This window comes from Eschscholzia californica, unplaced genomic scaffold, assembly GCF_041429995.1.
Source record: "Eschscholzia californica isolate CP2 unplaced genomic scaffold, dmEscCali1.0.p SCAF_5, whole genome shotgun sequence".
NCBI classification, from domain to species: Eukaryota; Viridiplantae; Streptophyta; class Magnoliopsida; order Ranunculales; family Papaveraceae; genus Eschscholzia; species Eschscholzia californica.
The window spans coordinates 8,170,829-8,191,299 of NW_028238472.1; the positions used below are offsets into that span (position 1 = coordinate 8,170,829).

Here is a 20,471-nt window from a genome sequence, read left to right on the forward strand (position 1 = left end):
AGCAAATGGAAAATGGCATATTTATTTCTCAAAGTGGATATGCTAAGGAAGTTCTTAAAAGGTTTAAAATGGAGTCATGTAATCCGGTAAACACCCCTCTTGAAAGTGGAGTGGAGTTGAGAAAATGCTCAAGAAGAAGTGATGTCGATCCTACATATTTCAAAAGTTTGATTGGAAGTCTACGTTATCTTACATGTACAAGACCGGATATTCTTTATGGAGTTGGGCTACTGAGTAGGTACATGGAGACACCGGATGAATCTCATCTTAATGTTGCAAAGAGGCTCCTTCGATATATTAAAGGTACGCTCAATGATGGTTTATTTTTCTCTTGTGAACAAGATTTTAAGCTTATCGGTTATTCCGATAGTGATTGGGGTAGAGACTTAGATGAAAGAAAGAGTACATCGGGGTTTGTATTTTTTATGGGTTACACGGCATTTACTTGGTCTTCTAAAAAACAACCCATTGTGACTTTATCTACTTGTGAGGCGGAATATGTCGCCGCTAGCTCTATGGTTTGTCATGCAATTTGGTTAAGAAATATGTTGAAACATCTTCAATGCCCTCAAGTTGGTCCAACCGAAGTGTTCCTTGATAACAAATCGGCTATTGCTTTAGCCAAGAATCCCGTTTGTCATGAAAGAAGCAAGCACATTGATACACGCTACCATTTTATTCGTGAACATGTTAAGGAAGGTGATATTGAAGTGATGTATTGCAAGTCTCAAGATCAAATAGCGGATATATTTACGAAGCCCTTGAAGCATGATGTCTTTGAGAGATTGAAGTGGATGCTAGATATGAGAAGCTATGGAAATTTGGTTTAAGGGGGGATGTTGAAAAGGGGGCTTTTAAACCAAATTTGGGTTTGGGCCCAATATAAAAGTGTGGGTCTGAGTAAATGGTTTACCAAACTAGAAGGGGTAAAAAAAGTAAAAGCCTCATGAAATTAATTAAAAGGGTGTAGAGAGTTCTTTTCCTAGTCAAGTTCAAGAACAATCTAGAGAGAGAAAGTAAAAGGAGAATAGTATACAAGAAACTTGAAGAAGAAGACATAGATCTAGTATGAATATTGTGTTTAAGGTAAGAACTAACTTCAATATCTAGTTTAATATTGTGACAAAACTTTGTGTCTCTTGTTTTATGAGATTGTGTAGATCTAAAGAAACTTTATTATATGAAAGTATGTTGATGTGAATCTTTTGAGTTTATTTGAGTGTATTGAAGTATTTATACCTCTAATCTCCAACAACTCTCTCTAAATCCTGTTAGGAAACATATTATGGCCGGGATAATTGGGAGGCAGAGAAATGTTTTCCTTTTCACTAACCTAGTTAGGGGGAAAGATTTTGAGTTTTCTAAACTAAAAAAAAAAAAAGTAGTGAAAACAACTCATCTTAACGGCTAGTTTGGTCCACCACTCTCTAACTTTTCTATTCATCTGTTTTATATTTCACACCCATGCTTTTCCACAAAAAGTGGTATCCACAATAATCTCTAATCAAACGAATTTTTTTTTTTATAGCAAAACCCTGTTTTATAATTCTTGAATCTTTACTTTCCTTTTCTTGTTCCCAATCGGGTTTCTTCTGATACTGAACTACATCATTTTCTCTTCTTTGTTTTTTATCACTCTTTTGTTGGATAAAATTTGAAGATAAGAGAAGAACCCAATTTGGAGTCTCTCTCTCTCTCTCTTGATAAAACTGACACTGGAACAGAAAAAAAACCCTTTTTCTGGAAATTTAGAGATTTAGCAGAAGCAGAAGTGAGAGTGATGATATTGGGGAGCCTCAGTTTCTACAAGTGGTACATGATTCTAAACTTGCTGCTTACTGCAGTTGTTTCAGCCAAGCACCACCATGGTATTCATCACTTTTCTTATCTATTAGCTGCACATATTAAAACTTAAATTACTAAAGATTTACAATTCAAGTATAGAAGATTTGGACTTCAATTCTGATGGTATTATTAGATCTGTTTCTCGTCGTTTTGTCCGATTGAAGCATTCTATGGTGGCTGTGATCATGCTAGTTTATTTCTGTAATCGTATGCCCTTCCTTGCCCACCTTAAGATGTATGATTATTTTTCGCTGTTTCTTTTGTTTCATATCCAAATCCTGGTTATAGTTTTGTGTTAACTAGTCAAAAGTTTGTTGATACTCTGCAGAAATCATAAAAGAACATATTCAGAGACAAAAGTTCATCTAATGCCGAAAAATATGTTAAATGGTAAACAAAAGGGAGCTTATAAACTTCACCACAATAATACTTTCAGTGTCTTATTTGCTGTTTTTGGTACCACTTCTGGCACAATTTGCTATTATCGATTACCAGTTACTGCTTGATACAATAAACTAAAAGGGAACCTATATACCTATCTAATAACATGACTGATATCGAACATATCAACGTATGACGGTATTAGTCATCTTTCATGAATCAGACATATATGGGTTTATCTAGAGAGAGCATGCGAATAATAATCAGACAACATACAGAAAGGTTTTGCAGGGTTTTCTTCTGTTCTTAATTTGAATTTGATATATGCGACATTTGCTTATAGCCCCATCGACCAATATGGGAGATTTTTTATGTTGCCTTCTGAGCTTTTTCTTAATATACTCTATTAGACATAAATTTCTACATGCTAACATGGTACTTGGCACAGGAAACCCTACGAACGAGATTGTAAATATCATCAATGACAACCGAACAATCCAAAAGCTTCCTAAACTGAATGACAACCCAGGGCTCGGGTGCATAGCCTTACAATATATAAAGGAATGCAAAGGAAACTGCACTAATAACAACACAGTAAACTGTAAACCTACGGAAGATGATTTTACCGAGGTTTTTGCTCCTAATTGTGGTGTAGAATTACCGACTTTTGGCACGATATCTGGCCGTATTGTGGGATGTCAGTCTACGTATCTTGAACCGTCAATAGCTTTCTCTAATATTCTTGTTAATGATCGGAACACTTTATCTATTTTGAAAGGAAAAAATCACTCTGAGGTAGGTGTTGGGTTGATTAAAAACCACCATGGACCTTACTTTTGGTGTGTTTTATTTAGTACGGATAAGATCAATTCGACTTTTGTTCTTGAAGATGGTGGAAAAGGCATCAAGCAGAAGACAGGATGCTATAGTGGAACTAATGTTGAATGTAGTGAGGGAGAGAGAAATAAACTGTTCTTTCTTAACCTAATGACTATGATTCTCGTTGTGTTTTATCTGTTACATTGATGATATTTAAGACAAACAAAAAATTAGATATATCAAGCTCTCTACTTCAATTCTCTGGTATTAGTTTGTGGGTTTTATTTCTTGCTGTCAAATCAAATGTTATAGCCGATAATAATTATGATAGCATATACTTTACATGAGATTGATGAATAAATGTGAAAGAAAAACAAAAGTGAACCACAAAAATTTAAATGATACATACATGATTTGATGTTCATCTTATGTGGAATCTTGTAAGCGACAATGGGCTGTCCATATCCGTCGACTTTTTCACTGTCTTAGGTGGTTCAAAGACCTTCCAAAAGCGAAGAGTTTCGTCTGCCCCAGCTGATACTACAGTTGACCCATCAGGACTCTGCGTATGCCAACAACAAATTCATTCATTTTGCTAAGTTTTCTGATTAGTTAATTATGGATAGATCGATAGATTATAGAAACGAAGCAATCACACATGATTATTCATTAGGATTTTTTTCCAACCTTTTACTAAATTTTTTTCCACAAATGACTTGCCCGGCTAGTCATTTGTGATTTAAAGATTTTGTATTTAACCGCGACTCAGATTTGCTTCAATTAGGCATTTAGTTCTGCATTCGTAGTTTGATATCTTTCTGGACCTCTTTTTTATAATCATTGATATTATTGATTACAAACTTATGCAGTTATGCTGTAATTCATATTCTTACCTGAGAAAGACTGAGAATTCTGGATGTATGACCCAATAGATCTGCTATTTTTGACATGGAAGGATATCTCCACAAACACAACCTGTTCTGGGTGAAGCCATGGCCGCTCAAGAGCTCCTTCTGATGTCTATTCCACTGCAACCCACAAATCTGCATTCGAATAACAATAATATAGCCATTTGGTTCTTCTCTCATTTATATACTTCCTTTTCAAAAAAAAAACAAGAAAAACATGATAGGTTTGACTTGCCTGTGACTCGGTATCTATACTATTCGTGCACTTCCCAGTTTGTGAGTTCCAGATTTTAATACATCGATCATCTGAGCCACCACCAGAGGCCAGTATGTCATATTGATAAGGGCACCAAGCAAGGGCCTTCACAGCCGCACAATGGTCAGTGAACCGTGTCATGCTTCTAGATGAACCCATGTTAGAAGCTTCCCATACACAAACTATATTATCGTTTCCCCCACTTGCTAATTGATTTCCTTTGCTTGACCATTTCAAACCACACACTTCTTCAGTATGTGCTCGTATGCAGGAAGTTAAGCTGCTTCTCGCTCTCACTGTATAGAAAGTGCAAAGTATGTAAGCTAAATCACTTGTCCCAAATATACTGGACTGAATGAAACTAAAGAAATGTACCATCATGATTAATGATAGATTTGTCCTGGCTTCCTGAAGTTAGAGATTGACCTCTCCAAGCAAGGCATCCTACCCTTTGACGATGTCCCTCTAGGCTTCTAATCTGTGAACAAAAGAAGATTAGAGATGCACAGTTAATCTTTGTTTTGGAAATCTTGCGGTTTTATATTAAAGCATCTGATTTGTTCTATGGAAGTTATATGGGAAACCCATTTCCGAATTATAAATATATATCTATATTGGCTTCATTCTGTCTAAGGCGAAAAGAAAAAAATTGATGAAGATAAGGACTTGGAAAGAAGGAAGGCAACATTATGAAATATTACCAATTGTAACTTTTCAGCATCCCAGAGTTGAAGTTTTGAAGATGCTAACCCAACTGCAACTGTTTTGGCGTCTTCGGACCAGTTTACACTCGTGGGATAATCATCTCTATCGTCAACTTCCATTACTTTTTGAACATTGTCAGTTTCCGAGTTCCACAAATATAGTTGTGTGCCCAAGCCAACAGCCAGAACATTATTTGATCCCCAGTCAATGAGATTCATATAAAAGTTATCGTTGAGTCTTGGTGCATCCAAAACCCTATACGCCGACTGTGTTCATACATAATTATTAGCCACTTAGAAAATATAATTTACTTTTATATGCTAAGAAACTAGACGAACAAAAACAGGAAAACAATGAGTGAACCGAAACAATAAAAAAACAAAAAATGTAGTTTTGCCCGCTTCGTTTATTCTCTGAAAACCAAATTCAAGTGTCAATATCTAAGTACTTGCAACCTTTTCATTGTAAGAAAAACAAATGCAACTTCTGATATCTAAAAGACGGAATAAAACACAGGCTTGCGGAATTGTTTTGCGCGAGTATAAAATATGCGTTTTCTACTTATGAATCAAACATAGCGTAAAAGGCGTTGATCTAGAGTGATACATTTCTCGTCCTACTACAAAACGTAAATACAAAATCTCACATTGTGTAAACTTAAATGACTACGAGAATCCCTATTTATATATCTAATTTTCCTAACAAAAAAATGAATTCAAGTTTCGTACTTCAGTAAAAAATTTCTCTACTCCGAAAAAGGAAAATTTCTAAATGAACTGATTCAGAAAGAATTTTACCTTAGGCAAACGACGTGGTGACTTGATGTTCGTCTTTTCGTCCCACTCGTCCTGGCGTAATATTTCATCAATAAGTCGAATCCTTGGCCTCTCAGACCTCTTTCTCCCTCTGAAAACCAACATTCTGAATGGTTTTCCGTCTGAATCTGAATTTATAACCTCGTTTATCTTCCTCCTGTACTCTTCCTGATCAACACCAAAAACAGAATCCAATTTAACATCTAGAAGAAAAGTTAGAGAAATCAGAGAGAGAGAAACAAGAAACAAACGTTAAAGGTTGGATTTTCAGGCGAAAGAGTTTTCTCTTTCTTGTTTTCTGGAGTCTTGCTCGTCAATAAGCTAATTGCATGATCAAGATCCATCAAACTTCTATTTGGAATGAATCGATCTCCCTGAAGTTCAAATAAAACCCGCCAAAATTCAAATTTCAAGAACAAGATGATACAAATTTCAAATTTCAGGAACAAGATGACACAAATTTCAAATTTCAAGCACAAAATTGAAATAGAAAAATGAAGAAGATTTAACGGAATAAAGAAAAGAAAGAGGAAACAATGAACGGAAAAAAGAGAGGTTACCGGAAAGTCGTATCTGACTGGACTATCGGAGAGCCTTGTCGGCGATAACCAATCAGAAGAGTAAATCCTTGAGATTATTGACGATGAATTTGGTTCCATCGGAGAGGTACCGATAGAAGTTTTAAATCAAAAGAACTGTTAAAATTCGAACTTCTTTTCCAGAACAAGAATATGAACAGTAATGAATAGTTCAAAGAAATCAGAATCTGAAATTGAAATCATTGTCTCAAATTGATCGTACTATCAAGAGTTTAATTAGGGTTTTGGAATTTGAATTGAGGAAATGGGTGAAATTTTAGATTGATTTTTCGTTTCTTGTTAGATAGAGAGAGAAAGAGGTTTTCCCGCTTGGTTAACAGTCGCCATCTAAGGTTTTTATATCGACACTACTAATGATTTTTCAATTTCTTACCATTTCGAGCGAGAGTCCTAAAATGTTAAGGGCACCTTTTTCTGTTGTTTGGTGGGTGATTCGGGGAAATAAAGAAACTATCTGAGGTACAAAGTTTCGGACATAAACAAAATATATTAATTTTTTTTTTTTAAATTTCATCCAACCACTTAAACCCTTATATTTTCTACTTTTTTCCTCTCCCACTTCTACCACATGAACGTCGGGGACTTCCACCATAAATTCCGGTGATCTCCACAATAAATCTCCGGCAACTCTCATCTTCTTTCTCTTCTCTCCCGCTCTTCTCTTTATCCGCTCCCTATCCTCTCTCTGTCTGCTCCCTCTCTCCTCTCTCTATCTGCTCTCTCTCCACTATCTCTATATCTCTGGCAGAGGGGAGGTGTCGTGGTTTCTAGACGAGAGAAATAATGAGAGAGAGAGAGAGAGAGAGAGAGAAGAAAGGGAGAGTGAGAAGATAGAGAGAGAAGAGAGAAAGAGAGGGAGAGAGAAAGAGAGAGAGAAAGAGGACTGAGAACGAAGTCGCCGGCTAACTCCGACCGTCGACATTAAGGGTATGTTTGGTTGATGTGTTTTGGGGTTTCTATCTTTTTCCACGGATAATTTTCTTATTTCCCCAAATCAACGGCCTTTTTTTTGAGAAGTCGATTACGTTCTACGATAGTCATTACAAGGCACTGATACATACGCACTATAATCGTCTACGTTAAAACAAGAAATGAAAGAGGCTTAAAGGCCGACAAATTTATTACATTATTAATAACCCGTTCAATATTCCTGGATTTACACTTCAACCAGATCAAACTCAGGACCTCTGCATTACAGAGTAATGCTCTAACCAACTAGGCTACCAGTTGTTGGCAGATTTTTTCTGTTGAAAAGACAAGATTTCATTTCCAACAATTTTCCGGGGGGGTCTGAGATGACTTCTCCAAGAGAGTGAAGGTTATTCCTAGGCGTAATAAACCTTTAGAATAAGGATTACTGCAGAAACCAATCATGAAAACTTTCTGATTAGTCGTCTTGATTGTATGACTAGAATGTATCATGTGTTTGATTAGAATGAAGAATGGTGATATCAACATTGTCTTTCGAGAGGATAATGAGGCTACCTACTCTTTGAATGGGGTCGACGTAATTGTATTTATAATTTTTTACAACATTTATGAGAGTAGGGAAATTATCTTTGGTGTTTTTAGTCTCCGAGAGGATATGAATTCCGGTTGTGAGAGTTGATCATATTACGTTTACGAGTTCAATAAGAACTACACGCCTGCTTGTTCCATGATAATATAGAAATTTCAAAGACATGTCTAAATATATATGAGGGAATTAAAGTGGAGGAACTATTAGGATATATGGACCAAAATGGATATCCACTGTCCAAGATATATGAAGATGAGACAGATCGACATAAAGAGATTCGACAACCAAGATGAGTTCAAGATATTGGAAGATATCGAACATATATTTTCCTATCTTTAGGATATCTCTTGTAACTATTTAATAGTAATATTAAATAGAGATTATATTGTTTCCTAGTTTAGTTAAAGCCTATAAGTAAGAGATGGATTCTAGGAGTGTAAGTATTCGATTACTAATCAATAATTGTAACGAATCACCACAATTGTGGATAATAAAGTATGTAACCGTTCTGGCTTTCTCTGAGGATGTAGGTCGTGAATATCCGATTGAACCTCGTTAAATATTGTGTCTTTACTTTATGTTCATCTATCGATTATAAAATAATCGTGAATTGCACAGAAACTATTAACCAACAGGCAAGCACCGAATACAAATAACTTAATACAAACAGATAGTATCGACCACAAGATTAAGCTTGTAAGTGAAATATTTACCAAAGTAAAATAAAAGTAGAGGGATTGATCCAACAGTTCAAATTGGGTCGTGAAATGAGAGTCCAGTACGCGGATGTCATAATATTAGCGGCAGGTCCACAATGTCAGAGAGGGAGAGAAATTTTTGGAAATAACATCCGGATTTCAAAAATTACAATTCGTGCCATTGAAAAAAGCCCAGAAAATCTGAAAATTTCTGAAAAAGAATCTGACGCACCTCTCATCAAATATTGTACTTTTCACGAATTGATTTCGCGTGATTGCCCTTAAACGTATTGTTTACCATTATCGTGCGTATCACATCTTAATAATGTATCAATGCCTTGTAACGACTATCGTATATCGTGGTCGATTCCTCAAAAAATAAATAAATTCCACCTCTACTTTAGGGGTCAATAGGGGAGATTAGCCCTCTGTTTTTCCTATGTTTAACCACGGGAGAAGTGAGAAGTCTACTTTCCCTAGGATTACCAAAGGGAGTTTTTTTTTTTTTTTGATGAAATACCAAAGGGAGTTGTTAGGGGCTTAGGGCTGAAGCAAACCGCCAAACCCAAATTTATACTATAAATATAATGCCTAAAACCAAACAAATAAAAACTCCTTTATCTTGTCTCTTCAAAACTTGGTACCTGATTCTTTGGAGAGCAACCACCGCTGAGGCGCGACTCTCTTCTTCGACAAGGAAAATTTTAGGGCAATTCTCCTCTTCGAATAATATCATCTAGGTGAGTCAATCTTATTTTCTTTCTTTGATTTTCCTTCTCAGAAATACAAGAAACCCTAATTCCAAAGAGTATAATTGGGTTTTGTCCACAATAAGGATGTGATATCCTAATTAAATTGTTTAAAAAAAATAAAAACGAAATCCATAACTCAGGATGTGAAACCCTACTTAATAAAAATCTACCTATCGGTGTCATTGTAATTTGCTTTAATTCTATTTTCTGCCCCGGAATCCCGGACTCAGTCCTCTGTTAAAGCAAGTTCGTGATGTTCTGTTGAGATGCACATTCGTTTTTATTATTACGTGTATTTTGTTCCATTACTTAAAACTCTCTCTCTCTCTCTCTCTCTCTCTCTCTCTCTTAATCGTGCAGGGTTAATTTACTTGTTTAAATTATGAAAGATCAATCTCTTACATCATCCCTGATCGACAAAAATCAAAATAAGGTATGGTAAAGAATTTCTATTTTTATTTCGAAATTGTAATAATATGATAATATGCACACTACTTTTCAATTTCAACAAACATAACATCTGTTAGATTAATGCATTATGATAACTCTTTTTTTTTTTGGTACAGATAGAAAAACAAACTAAATTGGTAATGGAGAACAAGTCGGTGGCAATTTCAGTTCAATCGACAGCTGCTACACCTCATGATTTGGACCAAACTGAAGAAATCCGCAAACTAAAAAATAAAGTAAAACTTTCTTGTGTGGCTATTATTTTCCCAGTTGGATTAATGGTTGTGGAAGCGGTTATGTTTCTCGAAAGAAAGAATCCTCTACCCAGTGACGCTTTCAAAGTAGGAGTTGGGCTAAGTGCGATTAGTTTTGCTTTCGGTCTTTTTCTGTTGCTTCTCATTGGATTTTGCTCAAAGGAGGGGCCAAGATTTGAGAATATGTTTGCTTACCTAATACTGATTAGTAGAACGTTGTTGACCTCCTCCATCCTTTGTCTATGTGGTGCTCCAGAGGAAGACGGGGCTGGAGTTTTTTCCATTTGTTTTGTTCTTCTCATCCCAATAGTTTTCATTTTGTTTCATTGTACGACCTCCGTGAACAGACTTAAGCTTAAGACTTTGATTTTTATTTTTTTGTAATTATATATTGAGTACTTATTATTGTCCTGCTACCTTAAATATGTTGTGAGCTTTAAGCCTTTAATACTTTGACTGCACTATGGAGGTGACCTTAAGCTATTTTCATTGTAAAGAGTGACTATTAATTTGAATCATATATAACCATGTCAAGCTATTATAGTTGTGGTTGACAACTCCGACGGTTTACAGATGTTTTATCACATCTTTCTGTAGTATGGATTATGAATTTTTCATATTATTATCATTTCTTTTGAAATATGAAACGTGAAATGTGAAAATTGTGGGCCTAAGCTCTGCAAATGTGATGAATAGTTCAAAGAAATCAAAATCTGAAATTGAAATCATTGTTTCAAATTGATCCTACTATCAAGAGTTTGATTAGGGTTTTGGAATTTGAATTGAGGAAATGGGTGAAATTTTAGATTGATTTTTCGTTTCTTGTTAGACAGAGAGAAAAAGAGGTTTTCCCGCTTGGTTAACCGTCGCCATCCAAGGTTTTTATATTGACACTACTAATGATTTTTCAATTCCTTACTATTTCCAGCCTAAGTCCTAAAATGTTAAGGGCACCTTTTTCGGTTGAAAAGACAAGATTTCATTTCTTGTTGTGGCAACAATCCTACATCGGTGGTGAGACAGAGTGTGGTGCTCCTCTTAAGAGGTTAAGCACCCTTCCCTAGTGAGGCTTTTAAAACCGTGAGACCTAGGTGTGCCAAAGGGGACAGTATCACTAGCAGACCAAAAGGTTGGTCTACATCATCTTATAACATTTCCAGCATTTTCTGGGGGGAGTTTTAAAGTCTAAATGTTGAAGGCGCTTGTTTCCCTCAACAAGTCCCCTCAATTTTGTTTTGCGAGAGGCGCCTTTAAATTTAGAGGGGGCCTTTAAAACATTTTATTAATATGAATTTGAAGAGTCGTTACATGACATGAATCTAACTATTATATAAAACATGTTGAAGAGTGATGACTGGAATGAACATTACATGGAGACAAAACTCACTTTTTGTTTTAGATCAGATTGGTTAGATTGAATATTGGTCATTTAACTATAATCATAATTGATATAATCCTCACTGTGATCTCTAGAGACTCGCTTGTTTACGGTAATGATCCTTGAGATCTCTTAAAATAATAGGGTGATGAGTTATTTCGTTGGGATCCTGGAGAGTGTCTATAAGGAGTTAGGAGATTTTAAAGGGGGCCCCCGTTTTTGTTAAAAGGCCTCCCCGCTAAAAGCGCCCCTCATTATGATCCATTTGGTTATAGGGCCCCCTCTACAAATGAGCACCTCCTTCATCTATGGGAAATTTTAAAAGGCCCCCCCGTTTTTGTTAAAAGGCCTCCCCGCTAAAAGCGCCCCTCATTATAACCCATTTGGTTATAGGGCCCCCTCTACAAAAGAGCACCTCCTTCATCAATATTTGACCTAACGGCAAAGTTAACGCTGTTAGGTCAAATTTAACCCAAGACCGGTGATGTTGACCACGCCACATCATCATCTTCTCCGGCAGGGTCGCCGGCCGGCCAAATTTCCGGCCGGGGACCTTCAAAATTTTTTTTTTCTTCTCTCTCTCTCTCTCTAAAAACAAATTTTTTTTTAACTCTCTCTCTCTACAGATCTAGAGAGAGAGCAGATCCATTGAAGGTCTGTTTTGCAGACCCATTGGAGGTCTGTGAACAGACATAGACCTGCTCTCTCTCTCTTTCTCTCTAGATCTGTAGAGAGAGAGAGAGTTTAAAAAAAAAAAATTGTTTTTAGAGAGAGAGAGAATACAAAAAAAAATTTGAAGGTCGCCGGCCGGAAATTTGGCCGGCCGGCGACCCTGTCGGAGAAGATGATGATGTGGCGTGGTCAAATGATGTGGCAGAGAGAGAAAATGTGGGTGACATACTGATGGGTCATGAAAATGTCCCATCTAAGTCGTTTAATTTAGCCAAGTTAGTCGGTTTCGAGTCTTTATTATAATAAAATGGTTGGTTTTCTTGATTAGGTGTCTTTTGCGGAGTTAGATGTGAAAAACGGTTAAAAACGAGGAAAAGATGCATGAAGGGTATTTTGGTCATTTGGAGTCAAGTACAATCTGGTAATTTGGCCAAGGTCAGTGCGTGGTTGAAAAGTAGAGGTCGAGACGAGTTCGTAGGAGAAAACGGAAGTCAAATCGAAGTCCGGACGAAGGAATAAATCAAAGTCAAAGGTGGGTCAAATTTTGTTGACTAGGTGGGACAATTCGGTACACATTCGGGCGTGCGGGATTCTGCGGAACACGTGTCGCTTGCCGAAGGTCTTCACTGTGACGCCCCGTGTTCCGAATCACGGTTTGCCCCGCAGTTTATAAAAGAAACTCTATCTAATACTAACTCAAACCAATTTCAAATATAAACCCAAGCCAAAACTCTCATCACGGGTTACAAATCAAGAACAAACACAGCGGAAAATCAAGTATAGTTTAAACCTTTCGAAAATATGCTCGGAAAATATATGTAACCCAAAAATAATTTTCATAAAGATAAAAACAATTTGAATTCATTTATATGAACAATTCACAGAAGAGACTGAATTTGGACAGAGTCTCCTCTATAAATTGAACATATCAAACCTGAAAAATCTGTCGACATTCATACATATCTCACAAACTTCTAAATATCAATAACATCAAATAAAAAGTGATAATGTGCATACTATTTACATGCGTACAATCGCAAACGAGTGAGAGAACGATCCTAACTATTCTAGGTGATACATATATAATATTAACGTTGTGATTATGTTGAAAATATAATAGAAATTACAATCTTACATAATGTGAACCGTCGAAGTAAACTATGTCACTCCGGGTCACCAATACCTGCAACTGAACAACAACAAATAGGAATGAGATAACCCGAAGGTCAGCTCAATAGGATACCTAGACATCCTACCCGCACCACACACATCAACATTTTAATACATTCATAGTTATAAGTGTTACATATATACAGATATATATACAGAGATATCAATATGCACACGAAGCAAAGCAATATAGCAAGATAATTCTTCTAGCTTACCAAGATCACGACTGAATACGCCCTCAGTCGGGGTCACATACTATTCGGCTAGGAAGAACCGTTCGGCCTTTGTTAGTGCGTAGGCAGGCGGCGCCTTATGGAACGTTTGACTACTGCAGTGTACACATGGATCCACGTAATACCCCGGTAAGAGCTTCCGTAACTCTCCCTTCGTCATCATCGCCCATCGGGCTGGCTTGTGATCTCAATACGCATCGAATAGTAAATCTCACCCAAACAATGATACGCTTAGAATATGTCATGACTTACCCAGACGACTATAAGAGCATCGTCGTGTAGCAGAGCCATATACCCACGGCGATACAATTATCTCATCTTGAGGCGCGTCCTATCTCCGGCCAGATCTGACGCTTCCTCGCAAGGTAACTCATTGACCATTCGAAGAATATCCAAACATATGCAGGAACCTATAATAGTATTAAATGATCTGATAGGCTCCCAAAGCTACAAGAACATAGCCCTCCTAAAGGTCCCATCAACCAAAAGGAGAAGAGCGTTATCATGTCTCAAGGTAGGGTAAACCCTGTTTAAAGCCAAGCTTTTACAAGTGTCCACTTTTAGGGAATTAGTATTTTCTTATTAAGAAAACTTAGGTAAACACCCTCTTTCATTTCGGTGAAAACATTGTAAGTATCATTCATAACAGAATTCAAACCACACACACCAGTGGTTTAGCAGAATAAATAAACAAGCATGGCATTGGGTCAGTCCCCTAATCACTCCAAGGGTCGGAATACCCCAACTCCCATCCTCTCCGGACCCCATTCCAGGTAAACTAGAATGGTCGTTACCAAACGGCTGGCCACACACCGAGTGTAACCCTTGACATAATTCATGGCTAATCCATAACATAAAATAAACAAGGGGACCAACCAATGCCCGTCGTAAAACAACCATTACACGTAACACATATCAAGCGATTCCGCCTCCATGTTATACACGCAGCTCAAGCGATTCCGCCACCACGTGTTTACAATTCACACAAAACGATCACACAGATCAAGCGATTCCGCCTCCATGTGATTATTTTTCAGAAAAACCAATTTGTTTTGAAAAGAGAAACATCCATAACATAGAGTACACCACATACATACATATCATACCATATCATATCATAAATTGAACTAAAGAACTATAAAAAGAAGAAAAATGACTATATATAATGGTGAAACGGGGAATACCCGTGCTCCAAGTAAGATTCGTAGGATCCTACCTCTCCTTGCGCTTCCAATGATGCTCCTGACTAAGCTCCACTTCTCCTCGAGCTCCCTATTGCAGTTTATTAGTCCAACTGGAATATAAAAAGGCAAAACGGTCATTTGACAGTTACATAACTGTCAAGAGTCCTCTTGCAGAGCAAGAATGCATAAAATGAATGAAACTAGACTAAGAATGTCCTATCGGCACTATAGAGATCACAGAAACATTCCGCCGGATACCTGAAATTCATACAAACCAACCAACCAACCAACCAACCAACCATAAACTCTATTTTACATTTCCGATATCCCATAAGCTGACAAATTATATAATGAACCAAATACTATGAATCTTGAACTATCAAATCATAAAATGAACTCAATGTTACAAATCCATAACTCAACCTATCCATTTATGTTAAATACGACAAAGTTCGGGTAACTATCTTTATTCCAATTCATTATAAAACTTATCCAAATATGAAATTCGAGACTAAAATAATTCGGCAACAACCCGTCTATATATAGACACCCCAAAATAGTCTATAATACCCTAAACATCATCCTGAACATAAATCATTCGACGAAACTAAATAATAACTGCTCCAAATTATGAACCCAAAAGAAATTAGAACCAACTATACAATTATCGAAATAACCATCATAAATCCACCAAATATGGACGAAATTGAAAATTCTGAACCGGTAAATATGTAGAACGAGTCGAATAGGTTTACCTGGAACAAATTTCATTGGATTTGAACTTTCGACCACGAAGAAATCGACGACTGAAAATCTAACCATCAACTCCACTAAAGTCACCGTCCTTTATCACTCTCTGTTCCCAAACGCCCAAATAAAAGTACTGACCTTCTATTGAAACGAGTTCTAAAGGAAAAGTGAAAGTGGATTTTGAATGGTAAATGGCAAGTGGGGTCCACGCTCAAAACCATTTTAAATTAAATTATCTTCCCCGCCACCACGTTAACATGCACAAAGTGAGTTGGATTGGTTTTGAACCAAAGGGGATGCCAAACGTCGTTGTGGAAGGTGGCCAAGTTAGTTAATTATTTGTTAGTCCCTAGCTTATATATAACTCATAGACAACCCCCAATATATTATATCCAACTAATTCAGTTCCCACCAATTACCTTATGAACCCCGATGTAACGTTTCTTTTTTATTTTTCATCCCACAACTAACCATTAATAAACTATATCGTCCATATTAATTCGATAACGACGAAAATTGCCAAACACAAAATGATAGGCAAACCATGTCCAAACTTTCCACGTGACCAATCAAAATTCGTTATTTCTAGACAACTATCCGATGAGATGTCCGTATCAACCGAAATAAGTATACCAAATCAAGTCCTTAAAAATTGCTACCTTTGTTCGACGATCCAACTCGTTCGATTCTCCGACTCGAAGGTCAGGGCGCTACATTCGCATCCAAATCCGATGTTTCTGCTGAGCAGCGAAATAGGACCCTTAGCGCATGATCCCGTACATCCCATCGCATCTTGCTCTAGTAGTCCCGCTCCCACTTTATAATCTGGACCATAGCCTTCCGCGTGTCCCAGATCCGACGGCTCCGGATGATTTTCCGCTTTTGTTCTAATCCCGTGCGAACCGAAGCTGCTTAGCTTAAGTACTCCCAACACGTGGTCAATTTCTAGCCATCCAGATTCGCGTTATCCCTCCATCCGACGGCTGCTGAACCAAGCGCAAGTTAATATGGTGAACCGGCTACACGTTAGCATCCAAATTTGAAACCCTAATAACACAGCCGCCGACCAACTTGTGTGCTTTAGGGTTTTTATATTTTAAGCCCTTATAAATTCCAAATGTGACCCTATCTTTTCATTCTTTTTACCATTTAACCCAACCAAAACCAAAACCCTATATAATAACACTTACTCCTCCATTAAAACCTAGACTTGCAAACCCTCTCAAGATCTCTCTTCTCTATTCCCCTATCCCCTCTTACCCATTTCTTTCTTCAACCTATCCCTCTTCTCACCTATTTCTTTCTCTCTTTTCTACTACTAAATCTATCTTCTCCATTATTTTTCCATCTTTCTCTACTACTACTTCTTCTATACCACTATTCTTTCTTCCATTAATAGTCTTCTCCTTCTTTCTTCCATATTCTTCTATCATCTTTATCCCCTTTCATCTCTTCTTTCCAACTTCTTTCTACATCTAATTTCTTCCTTTTCTTTCTTTTTCTTATTTGGGTTGCAATAAAATAGCTATTACTTGGATTTCTTGGAGTACAATTCTTGAACACAAATGGAGCAAATCTTGGATAAAATGGAGATACATGGGAATATGGATTTTGAACATTCTTGGTGATTTCTTTCCATTAATTTCTTAGTATTTTCATTTATTTTACAATGTCAATGAATGTCACTTTAGATTCCATGTATAGTTAATTTAGCAATCTAAGGTTGTGAATGAAACCCATTTTGGATCTTTATAATACTTGTTCTTGATTAATTAAATCCTTTGATGTGCTTTAATGTCTATTGATTGTTTATCTATATGGATTGGATTTTCTTTCCATTACTCATGCCTCATAATTAGATATTTCATACTTTCGTTAAGTTGTTAGATGGAGTATGCTTTTTAGATGATGAATAATAGTTAAGTGATCCGAATCTTTATAAGGAAGACAATTAGAATTAGTGATTATAAAATTGTTTTATCTAGAACATCATCCGGAATCCAAATAGTTCATTATATTGGATCCCGAGTAAATACAAAAGAGATTTAAATAATTAAGTGCTTGTTTTATAAAGTGAAATTATGTGGTGGATTTTATAACCTTAGATATCTTCTCCCCTCTCTTAGATAGTTTAGATAGTTTCATTTGTTTTCTTATTGCTTATATATCAATCATCAATTTTATGAGGGGTGTGTGTGTGTTTTAGTCTAAGTTAGATATTGACATCTTGATTATTGGGTTAAACCCGCATTCAATATCCGAAGTTACCTACCTATCTCTTGGGACGATACTCGATCTTATTATAAATACTATAACTTGACCCCATATACGTGCGGGAATAGACCTATTTTTAGGCCTATCACATACACCTTTAAAGGGGGTTTTTTTCACCCATTCAAAGAGGGGGGCCCTTTAACCATGCTAAGTCAAAGGTCTTTTACTAAGTCAACGAAACCATGGGGAGGCCTTTTAACAAAAACGAGGAGGCCTTTTAAAATCTCCCTTCATCTATATTTGACCTAACGGCAAAGTTAACGTCGTTAGGTCAAACTTAACCCAAGACCAGAATAAGCCCTAAAACTATTGACCTTCTCCTTCCCTTTCATTTCCCTTTCATTCTCAAACAAAAGCAGCTTCTCCCTCTCTTTGTCTCGCCCTCTCTCTCAAATCACTTAAACCCAACAGCTTCTCTCTCTCGGTTTCTTCTCTCTCGGTTAGTATCTCTCTCTCTTTGTCCTTGTATCTCTCTCTATCCCTGTATCTCTTTGTAAATGAAACCAAAAAAGCCCTAGGTTATAGTTTGTTTGATTTTTGAAATAAACGGCTTAAACACTTCAATTGATTTATTTGCAAACAGAAGGCAACAAGTTTCAGACCTAATTTGTAGTTCATTGCGTCTGGTTGTGGGAGAAAAGAGAGAGAGAGATAGAAAACCCCTGAATTTTTCAGGTAAACCATGAAATCTAACCTTTTTATGATTTTATTTCGCTGTTCTTGGTTTGATGATGTGTGTTATTATGATATTCATGATTTTTGATCAATTTAGTATTTGAAATTCAATGAGAGTTGGTAATTCAATGAGAATTGTTTCATCCTGGTGTAATATTTCATCGATAAGTCGAATCCTTGGCCTCTCAGACCTCTTTCTCCCTCTGAAAACCAATATTTTGAATGGTTTCCCGTCTGAATCTGAATTTATAACCTCGTTTATCTTCCTCCTGTACTCTTCCTGATCAACACCAAAAACAGGATCCAATTTAACATCTAGAAGAGAAGTTCGAGAAAACAGAGAGAAAGAGACAAGTAACAAACGTTAAAGGTTGGATTTTCAGGCGAAAGAGTTTTCTCCTTCTTGTTTTCTGGAGTCTTGCTCGTCAATAAGCTAATTGCATGATCAAGATCCATCAAACTTCTATTTGGAATGAATCGATCTCCCTGAAGTTCAAAAAAACCCGCCAAATTTCAAATTTCAAGAACAAGATGATACAAATTTTAAATTTCAAGAACAAAATTGAAATAAAAAAAACATAAAGAAGATTCAACTGAATAAAGAAAAGAAGAGGAAACAATGAACCAAAAAAAAGAGAGGTTACCGGAAAGTCGTATGGTACTGGACTATCGGAGAGCCTTGTCGGCGATAACCAATCAGAAGAGTAAATCCTTGACACTACTGATGATGAATTTGGTTCCATCGGAGAAGTACCGATAGAAGTTTAAATCAAAAGAACTGTTAAAATTCGAACTTCTTTTCCAGAACAAGAATATGAACAGTGATGAATAGTTCAAAGAAATCATAATCTGAAATTGAAATCATTGTCTCATATTGATCGTACTATCAAGAGTTTGATTAGGGTTTTGGAATTTCAATTGAGGAAATGGGTGAAATTTTAGATTGATTTTTCATTTCTTGTTAGAGAGAGAGAGAGAGAAAGAGGTTTTCTCGCTTGGTTAACAGTCGCCTTCCACGGTTTTTTATATCGACACTACTAATTTTTCAATTTCTTACAATTTCCATCGTGAGTCCTAAAATGTTACAAAAACTCTATTCATCCCTCCATTTTGGTCCCTCCCTCAGCCCTCCGCCGATGTGGCAACATATCATTGGAATATATTTCTCAGCATTCTCTCTCTAATTGTTCCACACTCAGGTTATATGTTGCCACATCGGTGGAGGGTTGGGGGAGGGACCAAAATGGAGGGATGAATAGAATTTCTCAAAATGTTAAGGGCACCTTTTCTCTGTTTTTTGGTGGGTGATTCGGGGAAACAAAGTTTTGGACGGAAATAAAAAAATGATTTCCTCTTCTCTCTCTCCTCTGTGTCCGCTCTCTATCCTCTCTCTGTCCGCTCTCTATCCTCTCTCTCCCCTATCTCTCTGTTCGCTCTCTCTAGAGCTGAAAACATTTAAGTTTATCTGAAGAGAGAGATTTTTTGAGTGCTAATTAAGAGAGAGAATTTTTGGGTGGGTTTTAACGTCACTTCGTTTGTCAGATTGCATATGATTTATGACCCAAAAGAGAGCGAAATCCAGCTGGGAGAGAAATGAGAGGGAAATGGAGGACGGACAAAAACGATACTTCAATTGTCTTGCTAGGATAGTAGGGTAATTTCATGTTTTGGGTTTATTTTGAGATAATATTCCGGATTGGGTTTAGATTGCTATTTTGGACCTTTTTTTGGTCCTTAGATTTTCGCTCTCTTTTAATTTCGTGCTCCCTCTAGAAATTAGATTTCGTGGAAAGTCAAAATTCAAAATAAAAATATTTAATATATTCAGATACTTAGAAACCTAATATTATCTCCATATATGTTGAGAATGACATTTATACTCATAAAATTTAATAAAATATGTTTTTACTTATACATTAGGTAAATGACATTTGTGTCCTTCTTACAAAATGAAATGTTTACCTAGTAGTCAAAATGACATTTGGCTTTATGTAACCAAAATTACATATTTACCCTTTTATAATATCAAGTTGACATTTTACCCTTAGGCCATGTTTGGCGGACGGGAATGGAATGTGATTCCCGGGAATCACATTCCCGTAACACGATTCCTGGGAATCAGATCATTCAGTTT

The 20,471-nt window shown here is 36.6% G+C and overlaps 2 protein-coding genes and 1 long non-coding RNA gene across 5 annotated transcripts; 2 read left to right on the forward strand and 1 right to left on the reverse strand.

The window, feature by feature from the left end:
• The first annotated feature begins 1,641 nt into the window (after positions 1 to 1,641).
• Positions 1,642 to 3,302, forward strand: LOC147536774 (uncharacterized). Its single transcript, XM_086641797.1, has 2 exons — positions 1,642 to 1,868; positions 2,675 to 3,302. Exons 1-2 carry the CDS (start codon positions 1,781 to 1,783, stop codon positions 3,250 to 3,252), a joined length of 666 nt encoding a protein of 221 aa, XP_086497923.1. The 5' UTR covers positions 1,642 to 1,780; the 3' UTR covers positions 3,253 to 3,302.
• LOC147536775 (cell division cycle 20.2, cofactor of APC complex-like) lies at positions 1,756 to 19,334 on the reverse strand. Of its 3 annotated transcripts, none has more exons than XM_086641796.1 (9): positions 18,982 to 19,334; positions 5,981 to 6,103; positions 5,712 to 5,897; positions 4,911 to 5,180; positions 4,585 to 4,687; positions 4,189 to 4,505; positions 3,939 to 4,088; positions 3,455 to 3,607; positions 1,756 to 2,167 (listed from the first exon to the last, which is right to left on the reverse strand). In XM_086641796.1, exons 1-8 carry the CDS (start codon positions 19,078 to 19,080, stop codon positions 3,467 to 3,469), a joined length of 1,389 nt encoding a protein of 462 aa, XP_086497922.1. In that variant the 5' UTR covers positions 19,081 to 19,334; the 3' UTR covers positions 1,756 to 2,167; positions 3,455 to 3,466. The 3 variants fall into 3 exon arrangements, with proteins under 3 accessions (XP_086497922.1, XP_086497920.1, XP_086497921.1); XM_086641794.1 differs by lacking the exon at positions 18,982 to 19,334 and adding an exon at positions 6,290 to 6,744; XM_086641795.1 differs by lacking the exons at positions 1,756 to 2,167; positions 18,982 to 19,334 and adding an exon at positions 6,290 to 6,639 and having other exon boundaries at positions 3,308 to 3,607.
• LOC147536776 (uncharacterized) lies at positions 9,169 to 10,559 on the forward strand. Its single transcript, XR_015225636.1, has 3 exons — positions 9,169 to 9,285; positions 9,658 to 9,730; positions 9,864 to 10,559. It is a non-coding gene; the product is annotated as an uncharacterized LOC147536776 (long non-coding RNA).
• Positions 19,335 to 20,471: the final 1,137 nt, after the last annotated feature.